The sequence below is a fragment of the Xenopus tropicalis genome, chromosome 2 (assembly GCF_000004195.4).
Source record: "Xenopus tropicalis strain Nigerian chromosome 2, UCB_Xtro_10.0, whole genome shotgun sequence".
Lineage (NCBI taxonomy): Eukaryota > Metazoa > Chordata > Amphibia > Anura > Pipidae > Xenopus > Xenopus tropicalis.
The window spans coordinates 156,531,124-156,551,059 of record NC_030678.2 but is presented as its reverse complement, the minus strand read 5'-3'; the positions used below and the strand labels follow the sequence as shown (position 1 = coordinate 156,551,059).

The following is a 19,936-nucleotide window of genomic DNA, read 5'->3' as shown; positions in this document are numbered from 1 at the left end:
TAGGAGTAGAAAGACACGGTTACCCATTTGGGATTTGGCAGAATGAGTACCTGGAGCAAACCTAACGTTTCACAATTTTTGGCTTTGGAATCTAAAATATACCGTATTCTGCTGTAATGCTTTGAAAATTCGCTAATTTACTGCTGGGAGTTTTTCATCCATAGACGTCAGAAATCTCTATAAAACTGTACATTTCTTTTATTGGCACATTCAAGAGACATGAGGCTTTCTGAATCAAAGTAATTTTTGTCCATATAATAAAGTATGTTTTCGCTATAAATCCTTATTTCGTGATAAATAGCAATTTTCTTTTTTTTTGGGGGGGGGGGGGGTTCTCCTGAAGAAAACTAAATATATTTTTCCTACCTAAACCAACCCCCCCCCAACTCTCAAGGTCGGAACATTGTGTTAAGGTCCCCATACACAAGGGCACAAAGAACGTTATTGTCAATATTATGTATGTACGCAAAAAATGTTATAGCAACCCACTGGAAGTCCAGTGGAACCCCATCTATCCATTCTTGGAAACAGCTAATAGAAAACGCCATTCCGCTCTACAAACTCACCTATATGAGAAGAGGTTGCCCAGACAAATTTTATAAAGTGTGGGAAACACAAAAAGCAAAAAGGGGAGCACACACCAGCATAGCAGGCTGTAACATGCACACGGCGCTACCACGCTCCCCAATGGCCCCCGACAGGGCCAAAATTCAAAGGGAAAAAATGGAAGTAGAAGCGGAGCGCCGGGCAATAGTTTAGTAAAAACATATATTTATTTCCATATCATTAAAAACATGATAAACATAGAGGAGTGTTCTCACCCATACAGCTTGACGCGTTTCGTGGCTAACATGCCACTTCCTCAGAAGCTGAATTGTAACACTGACCACCACCGGTTTTTAACCAATTAGTCCCAAAAATAAACACACCCACTAATCCATCATTAACCCCATGAGTGAATAAAATCAGTTAAAAACATATACATCCAAAAGATGACAGGGGAAAAGTACATCCAAGCACATTAACCCCCTAGCCCCAAAACCATCATAATAGCAAATTACCATATGAATACATAGTTGAGCATACCAACACAAATATAACTATCTCATATATAGGTCACAGTGTCATAATATATTATGGGTGTAATGAGTCAAAACTGGAGTAGCCCTAGACTCTAATAAACACAGGTTTATAACATACATCCTCAAAGGTGCAATAGTAGATATCATTTACAGTAACACGATATCTCCCATTCCCTATTAAGGCCCCCATACTGTTCCGTTGTTTTAAGGCGAAAAATCCATTGAACTTCACTCTCCAATAGCCTATTATCCAAGTCACCTCGCCTTATGTTAACCCTTGGTTTATCAATTATTTGGAAAGTCACCCGACCACCATCACAATGTCTCTCTCTTATATGTTTAGCAATTGCCGATTTATAATCCTGCCTCTCTATAGCTGATAAGTGTTCCAAAAATCTGGTCCCGGCTCTTCTAATAGTCTTACCGACATACTGGGCCCCGCACTCACACGTGGCTAAATAAATGATCCCTTTTGACTGGCAATTAAAATATTGGGGAATATCAAAAATTTGCCCTGTGACAGTGCAGTGAGTAATGTATGTTATAAACCTGAGGATGTATGTTATAAACCTGTGTTTATTAGAGTCTAGGGCTACTCCAGTTTTGACTCATTACACCCATAATATATTATGACACTGTGACCTATATGTGAGATAGTTATATTTGTTTTGGTATGCTCAACCATGTATTCATATGGTAATTTGCTATTATGATGGTTTTGGGGCTAGGGGGTTAATGTGCTTGGATGTACTTTTCCCCTGTCATCTTTTGGATGTATATGTTTTTAACTGATTTTATTCACTCATGGGGTTAATGATGGATTAGTGGGTGTGTTTATTTTTGGGACTAATTGGTTAAAAACCGGTGGTGGTCAGTGTTACAATTCAGCTTCAAAGGAAGTGGCATGTTAGCCACGAAACGCGTCAAGCTGTATGGGTGAGAACACTCCTCTATGTTTATCATGTTTTTAATGATATGGAAATAAATATATGTTTTTACTAAACTATTGCCCGGCGCTCCACTTCTACTTCCATTTTGTCCCTATAAAGTGTGGGAACCCTGGCTAGATATAGATCCAGTGGCAGATTAAACCCCTACATGATATAACCAAACAGAAGGAAACAGACATACACTGAATGGTACCTCCCTCCAAGTATAGACATCAAAGAGAAACAGTAAAGAATAAAAACACCATCAAGGTTTAAATTTGGTTAAAACTTTATTTTATTTTTTTACTTTACTCGTTGTTTACTATCCTTATCTTCAATGTTAAACAAGGCATGTATAATAGTACTACTCTGCTTGATAAAGGGGTCAGGTTGCCCCGAAACGTTGCACCTCCGCAATAAACTTTTAAAAGGGTTTTTCCCTTGTTTGTAGCCCTGAGTGCCATTTGCATTTTTTGTGGTTGTACAGATTTTGGAGGGTGCCGATCCCTCCAGCAGTGTGCACCGGGCATATAATTTTGGAGTGCTAGGGTGTGCGGAGAGAGTCTCTGTGGTACATACATTTCTGTGACATTAGTGCCCATAAAATGCCATACAAAAAGGCATAATCTCTATTATCCCCCTGCTACTATAGGCACCATCTCTCCCTACTATACCTGCTATCCCACAGCCACAGTCCCTTCCCAGAGGCTATTATCCCCCCACTGCTACTATAGGCACCATCTCTCCCTACTATACCTGCTATCCCACAGCCCCAGTCCCTTCCCAGAGGCTATTATCCCACTGTTACTATAGGCACCATCTCTCCTTACTATACCTGCTATCCCACAGCCACAGTCCCTTCCCAGAGGCTATTATCCCCCTGCTACTATAGGCACCATCTCTCCCTACTATACCGGCTATCCTACAGCCACAGTCCCTTCCCAGAGGCTATTATCCCCCCACTGCTACTATAGGCACCATCTCTCCCTACTATACCTACTATCCCACAGCCACAGTCCCTTCCCAGAGGCTATTATCCCCCCACTGCTACTATAGGCACCATCTCTCCCTACTATACCTGCTATCCCACAGCCACAGTCCCTTCCCAGAGGCTATTATCCCCCCAACTGCTACTATAGGCTATTATCCCAATTCAAAATCATATTACATGGCAGCTCAGAAACCAGTGTGATTAGCATCAGAATTCAATAATCAGTAATAACTTAGCTAAAACAGAAGAAAAGCACTGGCACCAGGTTGTAAGTAGACTAAGGGGGTGCTTAATTAATCCGGACACCCCAGTCCCTAAGATGTAACTTGATCTGGCAACCTAATATCAGAACACTCAGCTGGGGGCCCAAAAACCCCAGAACATGCCAGTCACACAACTTGCAGCAATCTCCCATGGTATTTTAGGTAACTGCAAATGATATTTCTAAGTTAAGATATTTACACTGCCAGGGAAACGTCAAAAAGGGGGTGATTGTGAATATTCTTTGAATAACTAGGTAGAAATAAGTTTCCTAAAGAACATGTTTGTGTGTGTGTGTGTGTGTGTGTGTATGTATATATATATATGTATATATATATATATGTATATATATATATATGTATATATATATATATATATATATATATATATATATATATATATATATATATATATATATATATATATATATATATATATATATATAGTTTTTAAACAATGAGTTTTCAATAAAAATTTTTTTGAATTTTAAGGGTGTGCCGGCCATGGATTATTTCATGCTAAATACTCAGATTTTGGCTGTGCACCCCACAGAATACTAAAGCCTTGGAGTGCAGACACCATCAGGACTGATATATATATATATATATATATATACACACAAATACACCCACACTTATGTATGTGTGCGTATGATACACAAGAGTGATTAATATAGTGTAAATGATATACTTATAACTGATACTTAGTAAAGTAATTTCTGTCACTTAACTGGTGTAATATAATAAAGTACCCCCTGTTGTAAAATATGAGGATATTAGAAGTCCCCCCAGAGTTCCATGACCTGTATAAAAACACTCAGCCTTCAGCCTTATACTTTTATATGGCCATGGAATGCCTCAGTGACGTATATTATATTTTATAGTAGGGGGTACATTATTCACTATATGTTCATATTTCTGCAAAAAATATATATAAAAAGTCACAAGCCAGCTGTTTTAGTACTAACCCAGTGGGCAAAAAGTGCTAGAAAGTAGAGAGGAACAAATTGAGGGGCACAGGCTGCCCACGGGAAGGCAATACAAACTAAGTATCTAGGGTGCAGCAAAGGGACTTGTCAGTGAGATGAAGCCAAGAATCCATACAGGGTGTTGCACGTACATTTAATAACATTTATTAAATAAATCATTTCCAAGTCCCACAAACCCTGCCATGAGCAGATGCACCAATTGCCCATCAGATAATCTGAACCCCTAGTTCCTGCCCGAACCCCAAGGCTCCCAATCACAGCCATTAATCTGCTTATGTGGCAGCAGGAGAACAACATGACTGAGAGAGAATCAAAAGCTTTTCTGCATCCATCAGCAATCTCTCCCTGCAACAAGAGTCGCTAGGAATCGCCCATGTGGCTGCCAAAGTGACCCTCCTTAGCAACTATTGGAACTCATTTGTCTCCATTTCAGAGGAAAGTCATTAAAGTGTTCGGTGTGACCCCGTACAATGAAAACCTAAAGCACTAGCGATACAACGCGGAGCTTCAACCTGTGGCTGCACAGCTGCTGCTCAGCTAGGAGTTTGCAGCCCATGGCAACGGGGGCTTCTGGGAGTTGTAGTTTTACATAAGCTGCAAGAGATAGATCCCAATGATACAGGGTAAGCAGCCCACAAGCCACCGGCCCGGAACTAACCCTACTCCGTACTATTCCCAGAGCACTGCTGATATGGCACCCCGGGCACAGAGGGCAACGGGGCAAATATTGCCAACCTGCTTAAACACACCCGTCACCTTATTCGTGAGTCTGCTGTACCCCAGAAAGCACCCTCCCTGGCCCGTACGGGCCCCCAGCTCACCATTACAACTTTGGCAACGCTCTCCAGACGGCCAATCACTTCGCTCGCACCGAGCGCCGCCATCTTGGGCTCCGTTCAATGACGCGCCGCGCAGTGTGGGAGAAAGCGGGGAGCAGAGCCAATGGCGCCGCTGAAGGGAGGGGGCGGAGCTTCGGGAAAAAGAGGAAGAGTCGGGATTGGAGGAGGGCAGATGGGAGGGGCTGGAGTTGTTTGAGGGGGGGGGACTTGTAGTGACATACTGGGTAAGAAGGGCACACGGAGGGAAGAATAAAGTGGCTCCTGATAGGTGTGTGTGCTGCCATCAGCTCTTTAGGGCTGGGGTAAATAGAAAAGATATGGTGGATTAAGAAATCCTTTTGTAAAAGTGAGGCGGTATGGCCATACCAGTTTAATGTAAGATGAGGTATGGCCGCCATGTTTGAAACACTGACCCACTGGGAATACAGTTCTATGGGGTCACATCTCTGGTTAGGGCTGCTGTCATTCAGGGGAATAAGGGGATAGAGAAGGGCCTGATTATGAACTATTTCACAGAAACAGATATGGTTTGCGACCTATTCTGTAATTCTATGTTTATTCTGCGTGTATATTTACTGTGACATAAATGTGGGAATCATATGCTCCCCACACCATGTTAGAGGGCCTCTTGCTTTCACATTGCCTCCATTATATGGACTGCAACGCCTATAGTGTTTAACAGATAACCCGCTTCCAGCCAGTCCTGATTCATATAACGTACCGGGCATAAGGCAGGCCAGTTTCTACATTGTTTCAAAAAGGCCCCTCACATAGATTATAACTGCCCATATACATCATTCTGACTGCTTCATTAGCGCTTTTATCCACTGGTGGGACTGAGAAGGGGAAGGTAGGTGCTACATATATCAGAAAAGCAGGTAGGCAACAGCTAAGCAGAGAGCCGGCACTACCCAAGGCAGATAGTAGGTTTGGGGAGAGTTACTGCAAGGCTTTTGGGACACTGCAGAAAGGCCTCTATAATTTGCCTGGCTGTTTTTCCAGCTTTAGCATGTGGTATTACTGTAGTCACTTTATCTCCTTTGATTTAAGATTAAAAAAGCTACCAATACAAAGGTTGACTAGGTCACATTGTGTACAATTCCACCCAGTAGCAAAATTCTGGAAGGCCCGTCTTTGCAGTTAGGACCCAATTTTGGCAATTTACCTTCAGAACAAATCAGACAGCAAATTAGGAGCGGGCAGAATAAAGGTGGGGCAGGCAGAATCCACCCCTTATTCCACCACATATAGTTATACAGTTTAGTCATTTCCCTATGGTGCTTAGGGATGTCATCAGTTATAATCGGAGCTTAGTGATGTACTTTCTAGGGATGCGCCGATTCCAGGATTCGGGCAAAATTCTGCCTTTTTTGGCAAGATTCAAATTCGGCCGAATCAAATCCGAATCCTTAAAATCACTTGACTTTTTGCCACACAAACACCCTTGTGGAGTCTATTTTGCGTATGCACATTAGGATTTGGTTCGGTATTCAGCCAAATGTGTCACAAAGGATTCAGGATTCGGGCGAATATGAAAATAGTGGGTTCCGTGCATCCTTAGTAGTTTCTGCCACGTGACTTACTAAAACCTGTATATTATAATAAATAAAGTACCCTGTGTTGTAAAATATGAGGATATTAGATGTCACCTCGGCCTTCTTGGTGACTTATAATATCCTTATATTTTACAATACTTTATTCACTATATAATCTACATATCTCCACATTTGGCCTTTGGCCAAAAAAGTAGAGGCCCCTGCCATTGCCTGCCAGCTGAATAACTCCTCCAAGCTCCATTGTTAAAGTCTGTGGAGGACAGAACATAAAGTCTGCAAGCTAGTTCTTCTACTTAGATCACAGGCTCTGCAAAGTCATTGAAAAGGGAAGTTGCTAAAAGTGACCAGTTGCCCCCAATTTTTATATCACATAAGGGTGACCAGCAGAGACTCTATATCACTTAAACCTAGCCTGCCTAAGCTTCTCTGTCCTACCAAAAACAAGCAGCTGCTAAGAAGTCACTCTCGGCAAGTGGTTTGATGTACTACTAGCCCAATAAGCACCTTGCTTCAGGAAGAACAACTTTCATCAGGAAATGCAAGTGTGGGAGCTTGTCTTTAAATGTTGGTACCCAAGAGGTAAGTGATTATTTCTTCTTGTGATAGCAAGCACTGAGAGAATTGGTGAATCTTACTTGTCTCTTCTGAGAGTGCGGATTATACAATTAAAGGCCCTTTTAACTTGTGAGAAGCTCAAACTAGGCCTTAACAAGTGTCTGTCTGGTGTATGGAGTGTTTAATATTGTTTTACACGTTGTTGGGGTGTGTTAATGGGAAGTGCATGATACCTTAAGCTAATATCATGTGAGTTGAAAAGATCAAGGCACCTTTTTAACTTCATTTTAATAAATAAAAAAACTTAAACTTAAACAAAAGCAAGCGTGGCACAAATGTTATAAGTTTTATTGTCTAACTATATGGACAGATGACAAAGCAAAGCATCCTGACCTCTGCAGTCCCTTCTTCAGGCTCAGTTTCCAAAATAAAGCCTTTCAATTTAAGTTGTAGGGAGTTGCTCTCTTTCTTGGGGATCACTTTTTATCCTGAAATCGTCTTGGTCCAACTTGCATATTTAAGATCTACCCAAGGCTGTATTTAGGTCTGGTGCCACCCTGGGCGTGGCTTCTGACTGTACATGACATCACCTTCGCATGTCGCAGGCGCATAACCCCTTAGCTCTGTCCCAGGATTTCCACAGGAACTCTCTGGCGGCAGCTGGGGGGATTTTTTTAATTTACTATCAAGAGCTGTGTTACGAGTGGAAAAGGGTTCTGAGAGGGAGATAGGAAGGTCAGTCCTTATGGCAGGGACAGTTACAAGACAGGGCGTAGTGGGCGGAGACTGACAAGATGGAGCGGGCGGAGACTGACAGGGCGGAGCGGGCAGATACTGACATGACGGAGCAGGCGGAAACTGACAGAACGGGGCAGGATTCAATTTGCTTTTCTTCAAGTAGATAATGGTTGCTTTTAAGGTATGTTTAGGGTCATTGTCTTGTTGTAGGAGCCAGATCCCTTTTCAGCTTCAGCTTTTGACGGACACATTAGCATCCAGAGTTTGCTCATATTTAGAGGAATCCATTCTACCCCCCTACACAGTCTTTCTTGTGCCGGTGGCTGCCACACAACCTCAAAGCATAATGGATCCATCCCATATTCAAACCTTTGGTGATTGTTGCCAAAGAGTACATTTTTAGTTCATCAGTCAACAGCACTTCTTTCCATAAGGCCTCTGGCTTATTTTAGATGTTGACATCTGGGATGAGGCTTCCTCCTGACTCTTCCATAAAGATGTTTGTGCAAGCAATGGTACAAGACCTTGCCTTGGCTTCCATATTTGCCCTTAATTACCATTTCTTGACGATATTACAGACTGTATTGACTTGTTTTGGAGGTATCAACTTCATTTTCAAATCCTCTGTTGTTGTGACAATGCAAAGTTTGGGGTGTCAGAGACTTTATCTCTGCACTTGTCAGCAGGCGAGAACCCCTAATGGCTATTAAAGTAGAAGGGAAGGTAAAAACTAAATAAGCTTTATCAAGAAGGTCTATGTAAATACAGCCATAAGCACTTACAGTAATGCTGCACCAATTCTTCTATATAAACATGTTCTTAGGGTATCTGACTATTTCATTCTGGGGGCCGGAGTCTGTGCAGCTCTCTCCTCTCTCCCTTGTCCTGCTCCCCCCACCCTTAGGAATGTGTAATCTGAGCTATAATGGCTAGAGCTGCAAGCAGGAAGCTATGAAGACCAAGCTTAAATGGCAGCTGCAATCTTAAACAGAGAAAGCTTCTAGGGCTGTTTACTCAAGTCTGGTAAAGCATTCTGCAGAATAAATATAGCGTTCTGTGTGGCACCAATGTGGCAAATCAATTGGCAGTAAAATGCCAAAATGACTTTCCTTTTCCTTTGTCACCGGACAAGTGGAAGGGTGTACAAACCTGCAGAAATCATACAATTACTACATGGGGGTGGGTGCAGGGGCGACCAAGCCAGCCAGGTTGCCTAGGGCACCCAGCCGGATTAGCCCACCTCTGTTTGAACAAAATGGAGTCTGTGAGGGATGACCTTTCCGTAATTTGGAGCATTCTGGATAATGGGTTTCCGGGTAATGGATCCCATACCTGTAGTTTTCTTCTACTTTTTACTTAGAAAACCAACTAAATATGTAATTTGACAAGGAGTACCCGGACTTTTGCTTCCAACTGTGTATGCTCGATGCTCTGTGTCAAAACTCTGTGGCTGCTTACATTTAAAATGTAAATAATGTTAGCATCCTTAACTATAGTCTTTTATTATGTCAGTAAGTCATTGCATAACAGCAGTAATCGTGCTTCTCTTACTTTTTAAATTAGTTTGTGCCACATGTTGTAGCCTTTACAATAAGTTGCTTTTCCAAGTGCAGACGTAATGTAAATGCTTCTGATGTGCGGGTCAGAAATTCTTTAACCCTTGCCGACCCTAATGCAGGAAGGATTACACATCCCACAACTGAACCCACCCTGACATGTGGCAGCACTAATGATATCGCAGCCTAATCCGTCCCCGTTGGGTGACATCAGAGGTAGGAGGGGTATTTGCAGGACCTTGACCCACATGTAGCTAAGTCCCCCTGACATGCAGGTTAACATGACCCCTACATATCTAGTAAATGCTGCCTTCCCTCCCTTCACAAACTCAGAACGCCAACATGCAGATGCAGAGTTTATGACATCGGTTAAACCCGCACATGTGCCTTAAAATCACAATTCTTTCCTTTGACTGTGAGTGAAAGGCATTTAGTTCATGTAAGAGAAGCAACTAAGGGAATAACATAGAACGAGAAGCTATCCAAAGTTTTCATTGTTTTTCCAGATGTGGATTGTACATTACTACTAACTAAATCCTGAACTTTTTTTACTCGTGGCCCACATTCAGGTGTAAAAGGTGTAGGCGCGCCACAAAAACATGAAAAAAGTTCTTTGGGGAAGCCAAATACGGGCCGGGATTGGCTATTTGGTAGCCCCATGTCGACTGCTAGCCCGCAGCAGCTCTGCTTTCCTCCAAGCCAGACATTTAAAAATGGGCACTAGAGACTGGGAGCAACATCAAAGGGGGTGGGGAGCAGTATGTCGCTCACGAGCCATTGGCTGGGGATCTGCCTGTCAACTGCCTTATAACTTTTGAATGTTGGATATTGTTGGATATTCCCCTACATCTTATGCAGAGATAAAATATGTAACCACATGGGGCAGATACAATTAATACATTAAAAACTCACCCACGCTCTATTAATTCCTATGGGATTTAAGAAGTGTATTTATCAACTAGTGAACTTTCACCATTTAATAAATCCCTTAGGAACGTGGGTTTTTATGCATTAAGCTTTAAAGGACAAGGAAAGGCTAAGTCACTTGAGGTGGCAAAATGTCAGGCACCCCCAAGTGACTTTAATCGCTTACCTTTTACCCCGGGCTGCTGCCCCTGTTAGGAGAAAACCGCACCAGCCCGGGGTACCTGCGAGCGCTTCCTTGTTCTTTCTGCCGGCATAATCCCGGGGCCGGCGCTTGCGCAGCAGAGTGAAAAAGTTGACTACTACGCAAGCGCGCTTACAAGGAAGAAGGAAACGCTCGCAGCTACCCCGGCCCGGTGCGGTTCTCTCCTAACAGGGGTGCCTAACATTTTGGCACCCCCAAGTGATTTAGCCTTTCCTTCTCCTTTAAGCTCGCATTTTGATAAATTTGCCACAAAAAGGTTGCACAGTGACACGATACTCTGCACTAAACGGCCCATAGATAGCTACTATGTAGGGAGATAGAAATAGGACTCTGCATTACCACACCATAAATAAAAGTAAAATAGAACAGCAAAATATTTCTTCAGCCTAGATAATCTGCCTCTCAGCCATGAAATGATTGCTACTTTTTATTTCTAAATGACACTGTTTACATAGCAAATAATTCACTCAACCATTTCATATTCTATTCTTGAACCAACAAATGTATTGTTTTCTGTCTATAATATTTGTGTGTAGGCGCCATCTCAGTGCATTGCACCTGATTCTGAGCTTTCAGACAGAACCAGCGCTACAGAACTGAACTGCTTTCAGGTACATGTTTCATCACAGTATTCTTTTAAAGGGGTTATAACCCTTAAAGTAATGCTGTCATGGGAAACATGTTTTTTTCAAAACCCATCAGTTAATAGAGCTTCTCCAGCAGAATCCTGCATTGTAATCCGTTTTTCAAAAACACAAAGAGATTTTTTTTAATTTAATTTTGAAATTTCACATGGGGCTAGCCATATTCTTCATTATCCAGGATGTCACAGCCATGTGACCTGTGCTCTGATAAACTTCAGTGGCACTTTACTGCTGAGCTGCAAGTTGGTGTGATATCCCCCCCCCCTTCCCTCCCAGCAGCCGATCAGCAGAACAATGGGAAGGGAGCAAGATAGCAGCTCCCAGTAGGCAGGGCCGGAACTAGGGGTTGGTAGGAGGGGCATCTGCCTAAGGCGCAACAGTGAGGGGGCGCTAGGCGGGTACCTCTGTTGCCACCCCTATTCTGGGATTTCTTACCAATACATTTGATTTCTCGGCGCTCCCTCCCTGCACAGCGTCTCTGTGTGTGCGTACTTGCATCGCCTAGGGTGCCCGGCCGACTTGGCCCGCCTCTGGGTGTGCCTAACTTATATACATGGTAGGAAAATGTAGGGTTTACATGTCTTTTAACCCATTAATTAGGGCTTGTATGTAGCATGTGTGCTAGCAATTGCTTAAAGAACTCAGTATTTATCCCAAGGGCAGCTGGAGAGAACCAGGTTGGACATCAGTGTAGCAGATGGATGTTGCATATGCTCTAAAGCAGACAAGTGTACTCTCTGGCTAAATGTGGATCTATTTGTGCTTCTTTCTCCAGAATCAGATGATCAGAACTACAGGGTACAAGCAGTCCATGCCCTTGTCCATAAGTTGCCTGAAAAGAACCGTGAGATGCTGGACATCTTAATCAAGCACCTTGTCAAGTAAAGAACACTTTCTCTGTAGTCTGAAGCAATCAGATTAGGCACAGACTCCTGCTGCAAGGCTACATCCTACCCTTTACATTTCCTTCTAGGTGGTCTTCACACTAATCCCCCAGCTACCCCCTTTTTATTGTACCATTAGATTTTATTAATATTTTGAATTTTGAATATTTTGAAGGGGTGGTTCACTTTTAGCATGTAATAGAATGCCCTCTTCTTCATTATTTATTTTATATAGTTTTTGAATTATTTGCCTTCCTTTTCTGCCTCTTTTCAGCTTGAAAATGGGGGTCATTCAAATCAATGGCTGGTTGCTAGGGTGAACCCTAGCAACCAGATAATAGCTGACTGGAGAGCTGCTGAATATAGTACAAACATCAATAGGCAGGCACTCCGGGATTTCAATAGAAAGAATGGCAGAAGTTCACAAAAAGTGAAGTAAAATCACAGTATATTTATTAAACTAACACACGATACACTTTTTGTGAACTTCTGCCATTCTTTCTATTGAAATCCCGGAGTGCCTGCCTATTGATGTTTGTGATATATCCATGATGGCTTCCTCTAGCTGAAGGTCTGGGGCATGAGCACCTGGGCCCGACTATACTACGGGTGAGATCTGATGAAAAACTTTTTCTTCTTATGAGCATATGTACCCCTTTATTTGTGCTGAATATAGTAGCATAGTTAAGCTAAATAACTGAAAAACCACAAATTTTCTCAGACTATCACTCTCTGCATTATACTAAAGTTAAAATTAAAGGTGAACAAACCCCTTAATATATAGCGCCTACCCGTGGCAGCTGGTGGGCACTGAAAATACGTCATGAAAAGACACAATTTAAAGGGGTGGTTCACCTTTAAGTTAACTTTTAGTATGTTATAGAATGGCCAATTCTAAGCAATTTTTAATTTGGTCTTCATTATTTATTTTGTACAGTTTTTTTAATTATTTGCCTCCTACTTCTGCCTCTTTCCGGCTTTCAAATGGGGGTCACTGACCCCGGCAGCCAAAAAACTATTGCTCTGTGAGGCCACAATCTTATTTTTACTTATCTTTCTATTTAGCCCCTCTCTTATTCATATTCCAGTCTCTCGTTTTAAACACTGCCTGGTTGCTAAGGTAAACAAGATCCTAGCAACCAGCTAGCTACAGAATTTCCAAACTGGAGAGCTGCTGAACAAAAAGTGGAATTAATATAAAATGAAGACCGATTGCAAATTGTCTCAGAATAGCCCTATTTACATCATGCTAAACAAGGTGAACAACCCCTTTTAATATCTCTTTTAAAGTGAATTGATTGTATTTACTTTGCCTCATTTGGGAGTGGGTTGGGGAGGTTGAAGAAAGATTGCCTGTTCAAAGTGGCTCCAATTCTCTTTCAGTCTCTATTATGTTACTAAGCTGTATCTGTGAGTAATACGTAGTAGAAAGAGCTAACGTGGGTTTGTGTTCCCCTGCAGGGTATCCATGCACAGCCAACAAAACCTAATGACCATCTCTAATCTTGGCGTCATCTTTGGGCCAACTTTAATGAGAGCGCAGGAAGAAACCGGAGCCGCAATGATGAACATCACGTTCCAGAATATAGTGGTGGAAATTCTAATTGAGCACTATGAAAAGGGACCTGTTCTATAACCACAGGAACATTAGGTAGGTTCCACCCCATGTACAGCTGCTTACTTGTTAAAGGACAAGAAATGCCCAGTATACATAAGCTGTTACTGCATAGATCAGGGGCCCCCAACCTTTTTTACCCATGAGCCACATTTAAATGTAAAATAATTTGGGGAGCAACAAGAGCATCTAAAAAAATTCCTGGGGGTGCCCAATATCGGCTGTGATTGGCTATTTGGTAGCCCCTATGTGTACTGGCAGCCAACAGGAGGCTCTGTTTGGCAGTACACCTGGGTTTTATGCAACATTGCCTTCAAGCCAGAAATTCCAAAATAAGCCCCAGCTTTGAGGCCATTGGGAGTAACATCCAAGGGGTTAGCGAGTAACATGTTGCCCCTGAGCCTCTGGTTGGGCATTACTGGCATAGATCTTTATCTGAAAAGGATCACTGAAGGATTATGGGTCTATCCTTCCTGATGAATGAAACGCCCGATGCCTGTATGTCTCCTACAGAGAAATTCCCAATGCCTGTATGTCACCTACATAGAAATTCCCAATGCCTGTATGTCTCCTACAGAGAAATGCCCAATGCCTGTATGTCTCCTACAGAGAAATGCCCAATGCCTGTATGTCTCCTACAGAGAAATGCCCAATGCCTGTATGTCTCCTACAGAGAAATGCCCAATGCCTGTATGTCTCCTACAGAGAAACCCCCAATGCCTGTATGTCTCCTACAGAGAAACCCCCAATGCCTGTATGTCTCCTACAGAGAAATGCCCAATGCCTGTATGTCTCCTACAGAGAAATGCCCAATGCCTGTATGTCTCCTACAGAGAAATGCCCAATGCCTGTATGTCTCCTACAGAGAAACCCCCAATGCCTGTATGTCTCCTACAGAGAAATGCCCAATACCTGTATGTCTCCTACAGAGAAACCCCCAATGCCTGTATGTCTCCTACAGAGAAATGCCCAATGCCTGTATGTCTCCTACAGAGAAATGCCCAATGCCTGTATGTCTCCTACAGAGAAATGCCCAATGCCTGTATGTCTCCTACAGAGAAATGCTCATTGCCTGTATGTCTCCTACAGAGAAATGCCCAATGACTGTATGTCTCCTACAGAGAAATGCCCATTGCCTGTATGTCTCCTACAGAGAAATGCCCAATGCCTGTATGTCTCCTACAGAGAAATGCTCATTGCCTGTATGTCTCCTACAGAGAAATGCCCAATGCCTGTATGTCTCCTACAGAGAAATGCCCAATGCCTGTATGTCTCCTATGTCTTCGCGTTAAAATTGACGCGAAAAAAAACATGCGATTCGCGAAAGTATTATCGCTGCGTTAAGTCGCATATCGCGTGCGTTAAATAGCGCGCAACCGAATGCGTTAATTTTACCGCATTGCGTTAATTCTCGCACAGAAATAATACTAACGCATGATTCACAAACACTTAGACGCGCTAAATATCGCAGTAGTCTGTGCGAAAATTAACACCTACTTGGGGCAGACGGTAATTATAGAAAAGTACAGTTCATGAGCTTTTGGCAACACAATATGGACTTTGCAGTGGGATTTATTCAAGTCTGTGTTGGCCCCAGAGTGATGCAGCCTCCAGTTTGCAGGGAAATGGTCATTTTCAAAAACAGTAGTTTTATGAATGTAATGGTGTGTATGGCTAATATGGCGTGCGCGCGATAAGTAGTGCATGTGCGTTAATTAGCACGTGTGACAAGTAGCACGCGTTGTTAATTAGCACGTATTGCGTGAAATACCGCACGAAAATAGTCTTTGCGACTTAAATAACACAAACAGCATCGCGTCTAAATTAACGCAAGTATCCTTTTAGTGAATCGTGCGTTAAGACGCGAAAAATAAGACACGATAAAATTTTTAACCCATGCTATAAATAGCGCTCGTTTTATCGCACTTTAGTGAATCAACCCTTATGTCTCCTACAGAGAAATGCCCAATACGTAGGTGTGCCTCTAGTCATTACCATTAATTGTCACTGTCATTCATATCAGGCCCTTCATTTTAAATCTCGAAGAATATCGAGTGCAGACATTGTAGTATACATAATAACAGCCCAGAGATATCAGTGCAGTTGAATGAACTGTGAGTTTTTATCCATTCGCTTCATGCCTTAAGATGATTTTCTTCTCCTTGACAGGCGATTCCTACAGCAGCAGCCCATCCAGCACCCCCATAGGAAGCATCGAATCCCTGTCTTCCCATTCGTCAGAGCAAAACAGCACAACAAAATCAGTGTCATTGCCTCAAAGGGATAAGAAAGGAGTTGGGATCCCATGGGTGACCTCTGCACCTTCATCTAATGGCCAAAAAGGTTCTAGCTTTTGGACTACAAGTCCCGAGTCAAGCTCCAAAGATGATACAACAAAAACAGATGTGGAGTCAGATTGTCAGAGTGTTTCCTCCATCACCAGTCCTGGAAATGCCTCCCCTCCCATTGACCTGACCAAGAAGAGCCTTTATGGCTTGTCGGGGCTTAAACGTTCCCAAGCCCCCTCCCTTCGATCCTTATCTTCTACCGAAGGTATAATATATAGACATATAATGAACTGCTATTCAGATTGGTCCTAATAAATTTTGTATATGTGAAGTCATTTTGTGGTAATTCTTACATTGTAGACAAGCCTCTAACTATCGTAAGTATTGGTTTAGTCTAATTATATATATATTTTATTATTATAATAATGCGTCCTGCCTGATAGAGGCAGTGACCAACTGGGGTTCCTTCCGGAAAATTACCCAGCACATATCATCATTTGTCCTGTTCATTTGTTCTGTAATGAAATTGCTTTATATACAGTGTCTCTCATTCCTACAGCTATTGGCATAAAAAGTCGAAGCCCGTCTACACAGAGTCTGACCTCTCTGGACCTGCAGGATGTTCCGAAGGTTCATCCAGAACTGTCTCCAAAAATCATGAGAAGATGACTGGACACGGGTTCAAGCAACGGCTACCAAAGGCCAGGTTCAGTGTAAGACTGACAGTTGTTCCTTATAACCACATGATCAGCTATAAAAGACAGACCCCTCCGACCTGGCTGATGCGTTGATGCAGCTCATCAGTGGACTATGGGGATATAAAGAGTAACTTTTGCTATGCAGGGGCTGGGGAAGGGTATCATTTGTAGCACTGACAATCCCTACAGGACGTACACCCTATCGTCACTGGGGATGGGTTTCTAAATGATTCGATCAGTAGATAAAGGGAACTCTGGCTTCTGAACAAAAATTTCTTAAAGAGCCAACACAACACAGAAACACCTAATACACCTGTAACTGTAATCTGTCCCTTCAAAACTTATGAATAAATGCTGAAATCCAACTGCAAAAAAGTTCTTCTGCATAATTTAAAATCCTGGCTGGGAAGGGGGGACTAAAACATTGATGTTACTTTGTATCAACTTCTCCACAGCTTAAGGTGGCCATACACGCACTGATATTCGGTGCGTGTACGGCGGATTGACGAGACGACGGATATTGCAAAAGCTTCAGATATCGGTCATCTCATTGATTGGGCGGGACGAAAGATTTTGCTCGGGCAGCGTTGAAGGCACCCAAACAAAATCTGCGTTTAGGGCTGAATCGTCAGGTGGAGGTAGAATCCCTCTTGTTTCTATCTCCATATCTGACGATTCAGCACTGAACGTCAGTGGATGGAATGAACGATCCAGCTTAAGTTGTATTAGGGTAGAGTTCCCCTTTAATAGAATAAAATAATTATAGAATGTATAACCTTAGGGCCCACATAATGTGCGGAGCAAGGTGAGACAAATATTTCCCAGGCACCTCATTGACATCATCCCTAGATTGTTGGGCCAAATGTGTACAGGCTTCTTGGAGTTGCAGTGGAGTGGGACTATAACACAATAGGAGGCCTGTGGGATGTAATAAGAGTGAGACTGCTGAGGCCAGGCAGAGGGCAGCATTCAGTATGAATATTGTTGTTGTAGGGGATGTGGGATAGCTGGAACAAAGAAATAAACTTCAGGCTGCCCAAGATAAAGTCAGTGAATCCTATTGCAGACGTATATTACACATGGTGCCAGGTGGAGTGGACAGTGTAGCACAAGCTTCCCATGCTACATATTGACCCTCAGCATCTTTAATACCCATTTCTCAAAACTCAGAAATTCACCAGAGCTGTATGATGTCCCATCAGTACAAAGAACACACAGACATTGGTAGCCAGGCCCCCCCTAAAACATTGGTAGCCAGGTGTTACGTTTTGCATTGATGCCAGGGCAGGGACCCCATAAAACACTGCTAGCCAGCCCTGGGCCCCCTAAAACATTGCTGGTCCTCCCTCAGTGTCCCCATACTATGGGCCACTCCCCACTGCAGCATCCTCCAGCTCCCTCCTAGTATCCTCCAGCTCCCCCCTCGTATCCTCCAGCTCCCCCCAGCATCCTCCAGCTCCCACCTTGTATCCTCCAGCTCCCCCCTAGTATCCTCCAGCTCCCCCCAGCATCCTCCAGCTCCCACCTAGTATCCTCCAGCATCCCCCAGCTCCCCCTTAACTTCCTCCAGCTCCTCCCTAGCATCCTCCAGCTCCCTCTCAGCATCCTCCCCAGCACCCCCCAGCTCCCCTTTAACTTCCTCCAGCTCCCACCTAGCATCCTCCAGCATCCCATAGCTCCCCCATAACTTCCTCCAGCTCCCCCTTAACTTCCTCCAGCTCCCCCCTAGTATCCTCCAGCATCCTCCAGCTCCCACCTAGTAACCTCCCGCTCCCCCCTAGTATCCTCTAGCTCCCCCCAGCATCCTCCCCAATATCCTCCAGCTCCCTCCCAGCGTCCTCCCCAGCATTCCCCAGCTCCCCCTTCCTCCAGCTCCCTCTCAGCATCCCCCCCCATGCATAAGGCATGAACATTCTGTTATTTATATCCTTAACAATGGCACTTGTCACATGACCTAAAAGCACTCAGCCTTTGGCCTTCTACAGTAATTACTGGGCCCCACAGCAAATGCAATTTAAAGCCCCAGTTTTGCCAAAACATATTGAAATGTTTATTAATTTGGGGCCTTACTGCCCCCCTTGCAACCACAGGGCCTGCTGCCTCTGTAGTTAAGCCTCTGGCCTAGGGTTTCCAGCATCGGCTCGTTGATGCGGTCCCCGAACCGACTGCCCCATTGCCGCATGCCTCCCCGATATCGCCACCCATAGGTGGGGATATCGGGTGAAGATCCGCTAGCTTGGCAACATCGGCAAGCGAGCGGATCTGCCCGTGTATGGCCATCTTAATAGCCATATGTCTCTTCTTCATTCCACAGAAAACGAAACAGCCCCGAATAACTGAAGAGACAGGGCCCGTGCCAAGATCAGAGTGTTCTTTCTATTACAAACACGTAAGGATTCATGGGAAAACTTAGTGACCTTCATTGTCCGACAAGATACTTGGTTCTCATAGTGTATTTTAGTCATTGGAATATAATCCAGCCCCCCTGAGTAGTAACAGTCCTTTATTTACCAAGGCTCCCCTGCTTGATACATATTGCTCCCCAGCAATACATTCTAATTCATTCCCTTGATCGTAGGCAAAACTATACATAAATATACTCAATTTTTGCAAAGAGACTAAGAACGGTGTCATATTCCTTAGTGGCAGTGTTGTGCCCATGGGCAAGCCCTGTATCGTTTGCCATGACAAGGTTCTGGCACAGCTGCACCATATAAAATGGGTATTTCATATCTCTATGATGTCTGTTTCCATCCAGTAGGCTTGGGTGCTTTAACGCCACACTGGATCCAAAGAGACTATTCCTTATTTACTTATATACCTAATACTTCTCTCCAGCGTCAGCGTATACAAACGTTGCTTCCAGCGGATTGGAACCCCCGGCGGTAGTGCGCTAATGTGTCCCTGCATAAGATTTATCCACAGATCCTGCGGAACAGGTATATGATCTGCAAGTTCATCTCACCACAATAGGGGGAAAGAGGGGATTTAAGTTGGTGATTTAACTTATATATAAAAGTTATAAAAGCACTCAGCCTTTGGCCTTCTACAGTAATTACTGGGCCCCACAGCAAATGCAATTTAGAGCCCCAATTTTACCAAAACATACTCTCTTTGGATCCAGTGTGGCGTTAAAGCACCCAAGCCTACTGGATGGAAACAGACATCATAGAGATATGAAAT

General features: G+C 43.4%; 1 protein-coding gene across 8 annotated transcripts; it reads left to right on the top strand.

Annotated features, from left to right (window-relative positions):
* Positions 1 to 5,271: 5,271 nt before the first annotated feature.
* Positions 5,272 to 19,689, top strand: LOC108644793 (rho GTPase-activating protein 42). 8 transcript variants are annotated; one of them, XR_001923330.2, is made up of 5 exons: positions 5,284 to 5,358; positions 12,044 to 12,149; positions 13,614 to 13,803; positions 15,937 to 16,320; positions 16,615 to 17,128. XR_001923330.2 is itself a non-coding variant. In XM_018089538.2 (4 exons), exons 2-4 carry the CDS (start codon positions 7,183 to 7,185, stop codon positions 16,722 to 16,724), a joined length of 537 nt encoding a protein of 178 aa, XP_017945027.1. In that variant the 5' UTR covers positions 5,272 to 5,358; positions 7,022 to 7,182; the 3' UTR covers positions 16,725 to 17,128. The 8 variants fall into 8 exon arrangements, 3 of the variants coding, with proteins under 3 accessions (XP_017945027.1, XP_017945028.1, XP_031753115.1); XR_004221391.1 differs by lacking the exons at positions 5,284 to 5,358; positions 12,044 to 12,149; positions 13,614 to 13,803 and adding exons at positions 5,652 to 7,225; positions 19,068 to 19,142; positions 19,592 to 19,689 and having other exon boundaries at positions 16,615 to 16,768; XR_001923329.2 differs by lacking the exon at positions 5,284 to 5,358 and adding an exon at positions 5,652 to 7,225.
* The last annotated feature ends 247 nt before the right edge of the window (positions 19,690 to 19,936 follow it).